Below are 15,297 nucleotides of genomic sequence, written 5' to 3'. Positions count from 1 at the left end.
AAACCAATTCATAATCTGTGAAGTACATATATAAGTAAACAAATTTTCAGTACAACTCCTAATTATCACTTGAATTGTTTTGAGACTTAGACCTAACACAAATCAATTCTGAACTAGTAGTGTCATTAGGATGAACAAGATACCCACTACCAACAATATTAGACACAACTTCCTGCATAGAAGATTGGACGACAGCCTTTGTGTTAGATTCAACTCTTTTTGCATAATTTTTTCGGCCACGTGCTTGATTATACTTTTTTTGTACTGTACTAACTGGCCTTCGATTACGGTCGCCTTTCACACCACTTCGTTCTGGATTTTGTATACCACTACTTCGCATAGATCTTTCCAAATCATCAAAGCAAATAGGACCAACCTCACCTTCAATCCTTCTTCTTCCATCTTCAATAAGGTTTTCACATACTTGTAGAGCTTTGCAATTGTCTTGACTTGATAGAACTAACCTTTGCCATTTTCTACCCATATCTATAACCCAAATTGGAGAAGTAACTGCCAAAATACTAGAAGAAGATGCAATGTCCACAATCTTGTGTTCAACAACCTTTTTTGTCCACCTTCTACAAATATATTTCTCAGGAATTTTTTCAACACAATGAATGTTCAAAATACGCAAACAATGTCAACAAAGAATACCCATCTCGGAGAAAAACTTGCAAGTACAACATATGTTCATATCCTTAATATTGAAACAAACCTCATGCCGAATAATGTCAATATCCGGCCGCCAAATGTGATATTTAAGCTCATCAACATTGCTCGCTACACTCTCTTGATGACAAGCAGCACCTTTCAAAAATTGTTGCTCAAACAAGTAGTAAGCCTCAATAGTGTATACATTCCTAGCATGTAAAAGAAGTTTTACATGATCCAATGCCATTGTAGGCAACCCTTGAGAACACCGCACATCTTCCCCATTCTCTTTGCTCCTCCACTCAAAAACCACATTAACAAAAGAATTGTAAAAGTCAGACAACCCAGATGTTTTAGATAACCTTCTTGAAATTGAGTGATTTGTAGTCTCACTCCGTTGGGAAGATAAGATACCTCCAGAGAAGTAATCTTTATTAAAAGCAGGGCATCACTTCTCCCTAATATCATACAATTTGTTTAACCAAACATTTTTATGGCAATTATAGTTCGTCACCAACCTGAAAACAACAAACCTGAGTGTGATTACAAAGACACATTTTCAGCATTCATAAGGTACATTATTATAACTCACAAAGTACATTTTCTAAACACTACAATTTCCAACTTAACATGAAAGGTAAAACTGTATGACACTTCATTTTATTAGTATAAATTACTACATGCTACAAAGGAATCACACATAGAGAACAAGGAAAAGATCTAAGTTTTAAATGCAACTAGAAAAATAAGGATATTTTTTTTTATCAAATTGCTGCTGCAAAGATACATTTTCAGCATTCATAAGGTACATTATTATAACCCATAAATTACATTTTCTAAACACTACAGTTTCCAACTTAACATGAAAGGTAAAACTGTATGACACTTCATTTTATTAGTACAAATTACTACATGCTACAAAGGAATCACATATAGAGAACAAGGAAAAGAACTAAGTTTCAAATGCAACTAGAAAAACAAGGAATTTTTTTTTTTTTTTTATCAAATTGTTGCTGCAAAGATACATTTTCAGTATTCATAAGGTACATTATTATAACCCATAAAGTACATTTTCTAAACACTACAATTTCCAACTTAACATGAAAAGTAAAACATCACATGTTTGATTTTATAAGCACAAAGTAATCTATGTCACAATGCAAGAATGACAAATCAAATATATAAAATGATAAATTTAATAGCATATGTACCTATTCCAATAAAATTCAAACTCAGCTTCTGTGTCCGTGTACTTCAATAGAAAATTAAATAACTCCATAAAGCCGTTTTGACTCCTTAGACATTTAATATGTTTCTTTGAATTCTCTCCAATATGCCAAATATAAAGCCTGTGCCTTGCACTTGGGAAAACTAGAGAGATTGCAGCAGATATAGCAGCACATTGATCGGTCATGATTGTTTGTGGACACTTACCACCCATAGCTCGCAAAAATGTTTTAAACAACCAAACAAATGAGTTAGTCCTCTCGTTCAATAAAAACCCACACCCAAACATTATATTCATACAGTGGTGATTCATTCCAACAAAAGGACCACAAATCATATCATACTTATTAGTACGATACGTTGTGTCATGCACTACCAAATCACCAAACAACACAAAATCCTCCTTCATTCTTGCATCCCTCCAAAAAAAATTACACAGTCTTGCATCCTCATCTAATTCAAAATCAAAGAAAAAGTCGGGTTCATTCGACTGCATTTGTCTAAAGATCTCAATTAGTGAATTTGAATCGGTCCCATCTAATCTCTTTATCGAATCTGTATGCAGGCTATTATAAGCATCCCTTGGTGTAAATCCAACCAAAGGTGAACCTCCAGACTGGTGTTTCAAAAATCGAATGCCATCCGACAATGCAACCCCACTCCTTTTCAAGTTTTTTAAATAATCCAATTGGGTATCAACAACACTTCTGTGTGACCGAAGAAGATAACTGTTAGAAGGTGGACACAACTCATGGTTATGATCCTTTACATGTTTTGTCACAATCAACTGTCCATTAGACGCCAAATCAAACTGACAAAATGCATTACACCCTGTTCGTGTATCTACCCTTGAATATGACCTTGAAGACTCTTTTTTGTTGTCCTTAAAACCACTCTTTGCACAATGGAATTTCTTCATTTTAATAGTCTGACTACCGGAAACATAGTACTGCTTGCCCTTCCTAACACTGAATCCCAATCTAAAAGCATAGTCATTATATAAATTAAATGCTTCTTCAATTGAGGTAACTGTAATCCCCAACAACTCCTGAGTAACTGTAAATTTCAAAAGAAAAAATACAACTAACAAGTTACTAGCATAACACATTGATATTATGTTTAGTGAATATCAGATTTCTAAGTAGAGGGGTGGTGGGGTGTGCCGAATAAATTCGGCTATGCTCTACAAAGAAATAAGATATTCACTAAAAGAAAAAACTCCAATCCATACACAACAGAATGTACAGATAAATCATGCATAAAAATAATGTACCATGTTGATTAAAATAATGTACCTACTGACCAGGTATAATGTACCTTAATCAGAAGCACAAGTTTCAAATCAGAATGCACACAACAGAATTTACACATAAATCATGCATAACAATAATGTACCCTGTGGATTAAAATAATGTACCTACTGAACAGAAATAATGTACCTCTAACAGAAATACAATATTCACAACAGAACATGCAAATACTTTATTGTAACACCAAAACAACAATAAAAAACGAATCATTCCATCAATATATTTAAAAAACAACTAATAATAAGTAGATAATAATAAACAATTTTTTTTTTAAAAAAACCTGGAATTGAAGAACTCTCATCCATAGCATTAGAAGAACTAGCTTGAACTGCAATTGGTGAACTCTCATCTGTTGCAGCCCCCGAAGTGCCATCAACTGTAAATAATTTACATTAAGCATGGTCAACAATGTAGTATATTTTGCACAAAAATAATGCACCCTATGAACAAAAACTATGTACCGTGTGAACAAATATTATGCACCCTGTGAATAAAAATTATGTACCCTCACACAACCAATGAAACAAACCCTATGCACAATAGATCAAAGCATTGTGGAAGACAAACCTGAAATTGATTCAACATCAATGGGAGAAATAGGTTCCACATGAATCAAAGCATCCACATCTTCTACTATATAAAAAATACGCAATATTAATCAAAATTCAAAAATAAAAACGAACCTAAATTGCATATAAACAATATACATGCTTGTAATATCATCATCTACTTGAATCGCATCAACTTTGTTGTTTGAATCATTGATATTATCCATGATGACGGAGAAGAAGCAATTCTAGGAAGATGCAAATTGGTGAACAAAGCAAATTGCGGTGAATGTGATGGATTTAATTAACCCGGGGTGGACCCGAATCAACAAATCCGGATAAGAACGTAATAAGAATAATAAACGAATAATATAGAATGATATCGTAAAGGTCGCGGTGGACCGTATAATATATTAATTGCCGTAGTATTTGGCTATTACAAAGATTCGGTAGGACAAAAGTGTGTAATAATCGTATAATGTGGAATGAATTGCCCTTTGTTAGGACATGGAGGGGGGTTTTTATACAAGCAAACCCCCCAACCGCCCCCCTTAAATCGGGGGTGGTTAGATCTCAAGTTTGACCGGGCCCCGGCGGACCGGGTCGGGTCGGGTCCCGAGCTCGGGTGGTGCCGAGCTCGGGTAGGACCGAGCTCCACGTAGGTCGGCTCGGGTCGGGGCACCTCCATGGTGCTCCGGGTCCGCGTTGCTCTTGGGCACCTCCGTGGTCCCCCGGGTCCGTGTTGCTCTTGGGCACCTCCGTGGTTCCCCGGGTCCGTGTTGCTCTTGGGCACCTCCGTGGTCCCCCGGGTCCGTGTTGCTCTTAGGCACCTCCGTGGTCCCCCGGGTCCGTGTTGCTCTTGGGCACCTCTGTGGTCCCCCGGGTCCGTGTTGCTCTTAGGCACCTCCGTAGTCCCCCGGGTCCGTGTTGCTCTTAGGCACCTCCGTGGTCCCCTGGGTCCGTGTTGCTCTTGGGCACCTCCGTGGTCCCCCGGGTTCGTGCTGCTCTTGGGCTCCACCAAGGTGCTCCGGGTCCATGTTGCTACCCCGGGTTGGGTCGTGGGTATAATATATCCATCATGAGTCCCCCACTCTCTTCGTTGCGAGTGGAAGTCAACGAATGAGAGTACCCGTATGCCGACCCGAGCCCCTTGGGTGGAAAATTCCGAGCTCCAAAATTTAGCCGACCCCCTCCAAGAATTATATCGCGGATAGAATTCTTGGATGTTATGGCCGCTGCTCCTTTGTTTCAGTAACGGGTGCCACCTTTTACCTGCTATCGCCTCTCCCTGAAATACTTGAGATTTTTTTTTTTCTGCCACCTCGGCAGTTGCCGAGGTGGGCCTCGGCAGTTGCCGAGGCGGACCTCGGCAACTTACCGAGGTGGACCTCGGCAGCTGGCCGAGGTAGGCACGGCATTATTTTATTTTATTTTATTTTTCTTTGTTTGCCGTGTGCTAGCCTCTTCAACAAAGCCCTACGGGACTATGTCCTCGGGCTCTCCCGTCGGGGTTGGTACGCGAGGTCGGACCTCGTGCCCCCTTAGGGTACGTTAGCCTCTCGGGCTAAGTCCTTCCGGACTACGCCACCGGGCTCTTCCGTCGGGGTTTGTACGCGAGGACGGACCTCGTGCCCCCTTAGGGTGCGCCAAACCGCTTGGGCCCAGTCTTGCAGGACCAAACCACCGGGCTCCTCCGTCGGGGTTTGTACGCGAGGTTAGACCTCGTGCCCCCTTAGGGTGCGCGTTAGCTGCTCGGGCACAGTCCGACGGGACTGTGCCACCGGGCTCTTCCGTCGGGGTTGGTACGCGAGGTCGTCCCTCGTGCCCCCTTAGGGTGCGTCTTCCGTCGGGGTTAGTACGCGAGGCCGGACCTCGTGCCCCCTTAGGGTCCGCGGGGGGGGGGGGGGGGGGGAAGACATGAGTGAGCACTCGTTCCCCCCTGTTTCACGTTTTTTTTTTATTATTTTTTTTTTTTTTATTTTTTTTTTATTTTTTTAAGGGAGATAAAATGCATGAGAACCAACTTTGTAACAAAAGGGATCCTGCGCACAATGTGTTCTGTAATATGCGATTTTATTCCGACTATTGCCGCTCACTAAGACATTATTAGGGGAGGGGAATGGCCTCCCTCCTAGAATAGCAACGCCAAGACCCTCCTCTCACGTGGCAGGTCTACTGGTAAAATTTCAGCAGGTGCTCTGAATTCCAAACCCTGGCTATCATCTTTCCTTTGGGAGTTTTGAGCTTGTAGCTGCCCGGGCGGACCACGGCTGCTATAATGTACGGGCCCTCCCAATTAGGGGCAAACTTTCCTCCGGCTTGGGGCTGGCTCGCCTCCCTTCTCCTGAGCACATAGTCACCCACTTGGAAATAGCGGGGTCGGACCCGCTTATCGTGATATGCCTTGGTCTGCCTCTGGTAGTTTTCAACTCGAATCGCGGCTGCTTCGCGCCTGTCATCAATCATGTGGAGGTCAATTCTATGGTGCTCCTCGTTCGTGTCAGGGTCGTAGTCCTCCTCCCGTCGGGAAGGTATGACTACCTCCGCTGGAGCTCGGGCTTCGAAACCGTAGGCTAAGGAAAAAGGCGTCTCCCCAGTAGCCCTCCGGGGGGCGGTGCGGTAGGCCCAAAGAATGGCGTCGAGCTCCTCCACCCACGCTCCTCCCGCGGATTCCAGTTTCTTTTTCAGGCCACCCACAATGGTGCGGTTGGCATTTTCCACCTGGCCATTTGCTTGAGGGTAGCATACTGCTACCCGGTTGTGGGTAATGTGCCATTCTGCACAGAACCCCTCGAACTCTTGCCCCTCGAATTGGCGTCCGTTGTCGGTGATGAGTTGCATCGGGACCCCAAAACGACACAAAATATTTTTGTACACAAAGTGCTTGCAACGGGCACTTGTTATGGTTGCCAGCGGTTCCGCCTCTACCCACTTGGTGAAGTAGTCCACTGCTACTATGAGGTACTTCCTTTTTCCCGACCCCATGGGCAGAGCTCCCACTAGGTCCACTCCCCACCTGGAGAAGGGGATGACCGAGCTGATGGGGGTGTAGCTCCTGGCTGGCCGGCCGGGGGTGACTTGGAAGTGTTGGCAGGTCTCGCAACCCCGGGCATAGTCGGCGCACTCCTTGGCCATTTTGGGCCAAAAGTACCCCTGTAAGATGGCCCTCCGGGACATGGCGAAGGCCCCCTGGTGGGCTGAACAGGTCCCTTCGTGGATTTCTTCCATGACTGACCTGGCTTCGTCTGGGTACAAGCAGCGTAGCAAGGCGCCGTTATAGGACCTCTTGTAGAGTATGTCCCCCATGACCACGTACGTGGGGGCTCGCCGTTTCACCAGCTTGGCATCGACCTCGTCGGGAGGTAGCGTGCCTGTCTTCTTGTACTCCTTGAGGTGGTCCAACCAGCAGGGAGGTCGGATTTGCACGGGTAGGACCGGGTAGACATCCAGGCTCGACCTCTTGAAATCTTCAATTCGGGCTATCTTGGAGATATGTTCTGGGGCCCCTTGGGCGAGCTTGGATAACATGTCAGCATCTGTGTTCTGGTCTCGGGGTACCTGTAGGACCTCATAATTGATCAGCTGCCCCAGTAGCTGGAGCACCACGTCCCGGTACCTCCTCATGCGTTAAGATAGTACCCACGGGTTGTGTCAGCGGGGTGAGATAGCGTGTGGGGTTCATCCTGGGCCCCTCAGCGTACTCACGCCGGTGCGGTCGGGGCGCCTTGCGCTCAGCGTGTGGGGTTCATTCTGGGCCCCTCAGCGTACTCACGCCGGTGCGGTCGGGGCGCCTTGCGCTCCTCCTGGGGTGCCTTGTCTTTTCGACCTCTTCCTTCTTCCTGCTCCTTCTTCATCTTCTCGGCAGCCTCGGCGTCAGCGTACCTTGCTGCCTTGTCCATCAGGTCGGTGTAGGTCCTGGGGGGGTACTTGATGAGGTCCTGGTGAAAAGCGCCCGACCTCAAGTTGTTCCCGAAAATTACCATGGCCGATTTCGCATCGAAGTCAGCGACCCCCATGACCTCTTTCTTCCACTTGCCGAGGTACTCGGCTAGTGATTCCGAGCTCCCCTGCTTCAAATCACACAGGTCGGCAATTTGCTTCTTCCGCTGTATGCTGGTGGCGAAATGGGACAGGAACTGTCGGGTGAGGTCCGCAAAGGTGGAGATGGACCCCGCCGGGAGGGATCCGAACCAATCGTGTGCCTGCCCGTCCAGGGTGGCGAAGAACCCCCTGCATAGGATGGCATCTGTTGCCTCGGTAATCATCATGGCGGCTCTATACCTGGTCAGGTGTGCCCGCGGGTCCGCGGTCCCCGAGTATGCCTTAATGGTGGGAAAGCGAAAGTCCCGAGGTAGGGGCTCTGCCATGATGGTGTCCGCGAATGGGGAGGCCAACACGTCCTGGGGCTCCGGAGACCCGTCCCTCTCATCAATCTTCCGCTGGAGCTCGTCCATCCTCCTCTGCATCTTCTCGACCTCCACCCGATGGGAGCTCGGAGCTCTACCTCTCGTTTCTCCCGATCGTTCGACCCGGGAGGCCTGCTCGCGTCGCGGGTGGAGTCGGGGGACCCGACCTGCTGACCCGCGCGAGGCTGCCTCGTGTCGCGGCTGGGCGCGGGGCCCACGGCTCGGCGACCTCCGAGTGACCGATCCCTGTCGTGGCGGCCGGCGGGAGCATGACTCTGCCGCCGGCGGCCCGTTGTCCGGCCTCGGACCCAACCTATCCCGGGCTGTCACACGATCGCCCAACCTCTCCAGGGCGGGCCTGGTTTGGGTCGGCGCCCTTCCATCGTCATTGCGCTGGCGGTCTCGGCGGGAATCTCCTCCTCCTTCGGAGAGGCGAGTTGACCTCCCCCTGGGTGACAGGTGCCTGGGGCGGTCGGGTGCTCGGGCCGCTGCGCCCTCGGGTAGGAGGAGGCGGAGGCGATGCCGGCGCTCCTCCGGCGGTGCCCAAGGCGGCTTGTTCCTCTGCTCGGAGACCTGCCGCGACGCGCGCCAGCGCGGTGGAAGCTTGTTCGAAGACCGCCACCCCTTCCCGGATGAGCGCGCGAGCTGGGGCGGGGGCGGCGGGGGGTGCTGGTGGCGCACCACTACTACGGTGGTTGGTGAGCTGGGCCCTCAGATCCTCCCCCGACCTGGCGGAGGCGGCTGGTTGGATGCTGGGGGCGGGGGCCCCGTTGGGGCCGTTCCCGTTCGCGACGAGCTGGGTGCCGCGGGAACCATTGGTATGACGAGAGCCGGATCTCGATCGTGCCATCGCTGTCGATGAGCAATAGTGAGGAGAGCGCTTAAGCTTATACAGCAGCTCTCAACAAGAGCACCAATGATGGATTTAATTAACCCGGGGTGGACCCGAATCAACAAATCCGGATAAGAACGTAATAAGAATAATTAACGAATAATATAGAATGATATCGTAAAGGTCGCGGTGGACCGTATATTATATTAATTGCCGTAGTATTTGGCTATTACAAAGATTCGGTAGGACAAAAGTGTGTAATAATCGTATAATGTGGAATGAATTGCCCTTTGTTAGGACATGGAGGGGGGTTTTTATACAAGCAAACCCCCCAACCGCCTCCCCTTAAATCCGGGGTGGTTAGATCTCAAGTTTGACCGGGCCCCGGCGGACCGGGTCGGGTCGGGTCCCGAGCTCGGGTGGTGCCGAGCTCGGCTCGGGTCGGGGCACCTCCATGGTGCTCCGGGTCCGCGTTGCTCTTGGGCACCTCCGTGGTCCCCCGGGTCCGTGTTGCTCTTGGGCACCTCCGTGGTTCCCCGGGTCCGTGTTGCTCTTGGGCACCTCCGTGGTCCCCCGGGTCCGTGTTGCTCTTAGGCACCTCCGTGGTCCCCCGGGTCCGTGTTGCTCTTGGGCACCTCCGTGGTCCCCCGGGTCCGTGTTGCTCTTAGGCACCTCCGTGGTCCCCTGGGTCCGTGTTGCTCTTGGGCACCTCCGTGGTCCCCCGGGTTCGTGCTGCTCTTGGGCTCCACCAAGGTGCTCCGGGTCCATGTTGCTACCCCGGGTCGGGTCGTGGGTATAATATATCCATCAGAATGAATAAGTTGCGGCGAATGAAGAAGTTACGGCTGCAAATCGCGGAGGTAGAAAACAAAACAAATGACTGGCGATGAGAAAATGAAACAATAGCCGTAATCAAACAACGAACGTTAACGCCGTAAAACTAACGTCCGAAATTTTTTTTTTTAATAATCAAACGGCGTAGTTTTGGGTCATGGTCTAGCCAAGTTGGATGGACCATGGTCCATGCAATAACAATTGCTAATTAATTGGTTTGAGTTTGATTGTGAAGTTATGAACTTTTTTTTTTTTTTAAATGACCTGGCGTTAACATATGTTCAAATCTAGTCAAAATACCGAATAATTTGATTTTTTTTTTTTTTTTTTTTTTTTTTTTTTTTTTTTTTTTTTTTTTTAACTTCAATAACCAAAACTGACCAAAAACTAAATTTTTCTGTCAATTCGATTATCGATTATCAGGCAGTTAATTGATATTTAATTTTGCTCACCCCTAGATATAGGAGTTATGAATGTGTTGAATTGGAAAGTCATGCACGGGTTGGTGTTAGGAAGACCAATGAGGATATTGGAAGAAGGGATAATGCTTATAGTTTATTCTAGAGACAATTAGATAGTTGCTTAGTTATTGTGTTGTTATCTATATTGATTAGCTAGTGAGCCAACATTTATGTTAAGTTGATTGACTAGATATGCCCATTGGTCTCATTTTACTAGTGTCTTTAATTTAATCTAGAGTGTGGTTGAGTAGAAGGGACTCATTTATCCTTAACTAAATGTCAATGGTTCGATCCTTAACTTTGAGTATGGAACAACCTTAAATCTTCAAACCAGTTATCTCACTCAATAAAATAATAAAAAAAAAAAAACGCCCCGTTAATTTCTCTAATACCCCACTAGTAAAGTGGGAAATATAATTTTGAACACAATAAACAATATTCTATAATAGGCATTATATAATTTTTCACTTTCATTTAACTTTAAGCAAATTTTCAAAGAATGGGTTAAGAGTAAATTACATATATTGATTGATATATTACCTATATCATTGATATATTACCTAAAGCAAATCACATTATTTTGGCCATCCACTAATTTCTTGTGTTTTGTTACATTACTAAGAATCACATGACACTTTTTCTCATTTCTTGAGTTTTTTGTTTGGGGGTAAAACTATGAGCAAAATTTAGTTTTCATTCTCAATTTTCTTTTTAAATCAAAACAAAAATGACCAATTATTATGTAATGTGATGACACCTTTGTTACCATTCTAAATGAGTGGTCACGGATCGAACCCCGATGGTAAGACAATATAGAATAGATACTACCTCAAAAAATTATGAACTGCACTATTTAATTGTGGGACAATATTTTTTTTGAAAATTGATGGGACAATATAGAACAACTACTTATTACAATTCTGTTTTACCTATAAATATAACGGGGTGGGGGTGAGGAAACTGCCCCATTATTCTCTCCCCCGCTCTGGATGCGCCCCTGCAACTCCTAGTAAGAAAGTAGAAATCCAAGTCAAATTAAAGTTGCTACCCCTCTATGAGTGGGCAAAGTGAAAAGTTTAAATATGACATTGTAGCCACCTATAGTAAAGTGCAAGTAATTATATTTCAAATTTAATAGGCGGCAATATGTTAGCTAGAGATTGTCTCTTTTTTCATGTAATTTGTGTAGGAGAAAGGAAGGTGGGTCTACCTAACTCCAAGCACTCAATTCATTTTGGCTGGTAGAAGTCATATGTTTGACTATAACTTACTTTTATATGCTTTCTCAAGGCATGCTAATGAATTCATCCATATGGCTTTCTTTTCTCATTATATTCACCATAAATTTGGGACTTCACAAACAAATCACAGAATCCTAGAAACTAAAGTTGTTCTTGGACTTATTTTTTCTTTTATTTTATTTTTAAAAAAATAACATTACATTTACTCTAATTTTTTGTTTTATATTTTACCTAGTCTCTATTGACATATCTATTTTGATGAATAAAAAAGAAAAGAAAAGAGAGAACGTCGGGGTGGCCGCCAGCCACCCCTTCCCCGCCACCCTTCTCCTTCGTCTCCCCTCCCCCTCTCCTCCTTCTGTTTAGGTGCGAACTGCCCGCCCAGAAGAGAAATGAGAACGCATGTCATCCGTTCATGTGTCCAGATCTAACGAATGAGAAACACTTATTTTTAAAAAAAAAATGCGATGACATTTTCGTAAATAATGGAACATCGAAGTGCAAGTAAATGTATTACAAGTGCAAGTAGCAGTTTCATATAATGCACCTCAGTGCAAGTAAAATGTATTACAAGTGCACGTAAAATGTATCACAGGTGCAAGTAAAATTTACACTGAGCATCAATACTAAGTGCACCTAACGTTATAACTAGGTGCACCTAAAGTTATATGTAGTTGCACCTAGGTGCATGAATGTTAACAAGGTAAAATTACTTACACTTGTAAGTGAAAGTAGGTGCACTTGTAAGTGACTTTACTTGCACTTTTTACTTGCAAAGATACACCAACTACTTGCATTTATAACACATTTACATGCACCAAAGTTTGAGTTATTTATAAAAATGCCACAACGTCGTTTTTTTAAAAATTACATCTGATTCGTTAATCTGGACACGTGGACGACTGTCATGCGTTCTCATTCCTCTCATGGGCGCGGGTCCGTATGAGAGAGTGCCCCTATATATATATATATATATATATATATATATATATATATATATATATATACATATATATATATATATATATATATATATATATATATATATATATATATATAATCTAATATGTAAAATTCCTATAAATTTGTAACGTTGTTATGGTATTGTTTTTGTATATTTTCTTATGGATTTATTGTTATATGTATTATTTTAATTGAATTTATTATTACATGTATTATTTTTAGGATTTAAAACTTTAGCTTAAAAAAGTTCGATTAATCGCTTAACCGATCGGTTAACGAAAAAAAAACTTTGGTTCGGTTAATGATTAGTGTTTTAAAAACTTCGGTTAACCCTAGTAATTTGTAAAAGATACTATCTCATGGTGTTTGGTTGGGATGAGGAAATTAGGGGGGGAAAGAATTATAATTTGGTGGGAAATAAGAATAAGGTGAGAATAAAGTAGGAATTGAAATTACATTGTTTGGTATGGACTATTGATTGCTGTAATTTGGGGCAAACAAATAATACCCGGAGTATTCGGGTTGTCGAACCACAGAGAGGTGGTGTACTAATCACTAGCTACTAGGTTACTCATATGAAACTAATCCGAACAAAACTTGAAGGTTGATTGATTGCATAAAATAATAAGCAGAATAAAATAAGTAACAAGGTTTTGTAGACAATAGAGCAAGATAGGATTCTTGGGATCACAATGTTTAATCACCTAGTGCCAATTAACGTTTGTAATATTTGGTTTGGAATTAAGATTTGTATGGGAATGCAAAGTGGAATCGAATTACTCCCGTAATCTCTATTCCTAGTGAATTTCCACTCCCATGGCTTAAACACCCAATAAGATCAAAGATCAGCATTCAATTATTCCTAATTACTACCATCTCCCGATGAGCAATAATCTAGAATAAACTTCCCCCAATAAGTTCCCCTTTCCCAAGGACCAACCATTAGGTGCAATCGTGTGTGCCCTAATTTATGCCCCAACTCCCATTGGTGACACAAACATGACTGTGAAGCTAGTAATTTAGGCCTTTAACCACCAACAACAACAGATTAAAACAAGATTGCAACACAAATCATAAAACCAAACATAAATATATTAAGAAATTAACGAACTAGGCACATAGGTTCATAAACAAATTCACCCAAAAATCCCTAAGGAATTTAGTCGAGCATGGCTAAATTATGCATAGCAAATATGAATAAATGATTACAAATCATCAGAAGAGTACAAGAATTAACCAAGCGATTCTCCCAAATCTCCCTGGCTTCCTCCTTGCTTCCAAAGACGACTTGAGCCTCTTGATCTCTCTCTCTCTTGTCTACAAAGAACTCTAAAAATCTCTCCCCGGTCTGTTTTTTAGGGTTGAGGAAGGAGGGATTTTATAGTAGGTATAAAGTTGAGACGAAATAGGAATCTGGTACAAAATTGGACTCAAATATCTCGCGACTTCGTGCTGCGCCCGACGCGTCGAGCCAATTCTCCACGCGTCGAGACCTGCTGCGCCCGACGCGTCGAGACCTGCTGGTCTCGACTTCTGATGCTACTGGAAATTTTCGACGCGTCGAGCCTTTGGCTCGACGCGTCGAGTCCTCTGGGCCCCGAACTTGTCCAAAATTGCTCAAAACTCATCCTTGAACTTCCCTTGCTCATATCTTTGACCTAAAATGGTTCAAAAACACTAACAAACACCGTAAAACATTCAAAACCAGTGTGAACCATAATTAAATGATAATAGCAAGGAAAATGTGTATTAAATAATCAAAATTAAAGAACTTAAATACGGAGATGATTCAAAATAACTATAAAAACAAGCAAAGATGTGATAACATCAACTATGGAGGAATAGAATTATTGGGAATGTAAAGAAAAGGAGTGATATAAAGATTGAAATATCCTTGTGTAATAATAATATTAATAATAACCAGCCTGCATAAGCAACTCAATTGATCTGAAAGTTGGAAAGAATAACCAGGTATCGAATTTAGAAAATTGCAATTTCCTTCCACCAATTAACATAGCTTTAACTTTTAAAGGATGTTGAATTTGATTGAAAATTTTACACCCAACCAAATACCTTGTCTTAGTTTGACCAAGTCTAATACAATTAACAAATGAATAGTCATGCAACAAATAAATTAATTATCATGAAACAAATATCAGTGCTTTTTTTTTTTTTGTCTGTTGTGCGGGATAGTCCGCGATGAAATCATGCATGATGTATTGCTGTTTCACTTTCTAACGGCATTAACTGCCAGATTATTCCTGTTAATTAAGACTTAAGGCATGCATCCTTTTTTTTAATTACAAATTACCTTTGTGGGCCCTGAGGGGTCATATTGATTATCTGACTTTTCTCTTTGCTTTACTGTACACAAGTGTCCCTCACTTTGAGAGGTTGTTCTCACACCACCGTTGACGAGACTCAATCCTGAATTATTGTTTTCAAACTTCACCCCTATAACCAACTGAACTGTCTATGGGTCAATTATTTCACGTACTTGTATGTTTGTGTTCACAAAAAAATTCAATTTCATATCTTTTTATTTTTTAAATATTGAGTACTGTTAATTAATATTAGTATTGTGTAATGAGTTGTATCAAACACTTATAAATATTAGTACTAAAAATATATCTAATAGAGTTGGCTAAACTTATTCGTTTGTGCTAGATATAATATCTCATTGGTATTGATATTATTATTTTACTCATTTTCAAAAGAAAGGGGATCATTATTTAGTCAAAGCCTTAACAACCATGCCAAAGAATCAGTCAGGGAGGTGGCTTTAATTTGGGAATTGGGATTGGGTCAAAAAGCTAGCTTCATC

The 15,297-nt window shown here is 43.1% G+C and overlaps 1 protein-coding gene across 1 annotated transcript; it reads right to left on the bottom strand.

Annotated features, from left to right (window-relative positions):
• Nucleotides 1-7,467: 7,467 nt before the first annotated feature.
• LOC109152930 lies at nt 7,468-8,202 on the bottom strand. Its single transcript, XM_019300626.1, has one exon. The coding sequence runs from the start codon at nt 8,200-8,202 to the stop codon at nt 7,468-7,470; it is 735 nt and encodes a 244-aa protein (XP_019156171.1).
• Nucleotides 8,203-15,297: the final 7,095 nt, after the last annotated feature.

Source organism: Ipomoea nil, unplaced genomic scaffold (assembly GCF_001879475.1).
Source record: "Ipomoea nil cultivar Tokyo-kokei standard unplaced genomic scaffold, Asagao_1.1 scaffold0268, whole genome shotgun sequence".
NCBI classification, from domain to species: Eukaryota; Viridiplantae; Streptophyta; class Magnoliopsida; order Solanales; family Convolvulaceae; genus Ipomoea; species Ipomoea nil.
Note: the sequence above shows the minus strand (reverse complement) of the source record. Positions and strands in the feature narration are given on the sequence as shown.

What these genes read in the sequence shown, in the direction of transcription:
- LOC109152930 (XM_019300626.1), bottom strand. Translation starts at nt 8,202, where the DNA reads ATGCAGAGGAGGATGGACGAGCTCCAGCGGAAGATTGATGAGAGGGAC.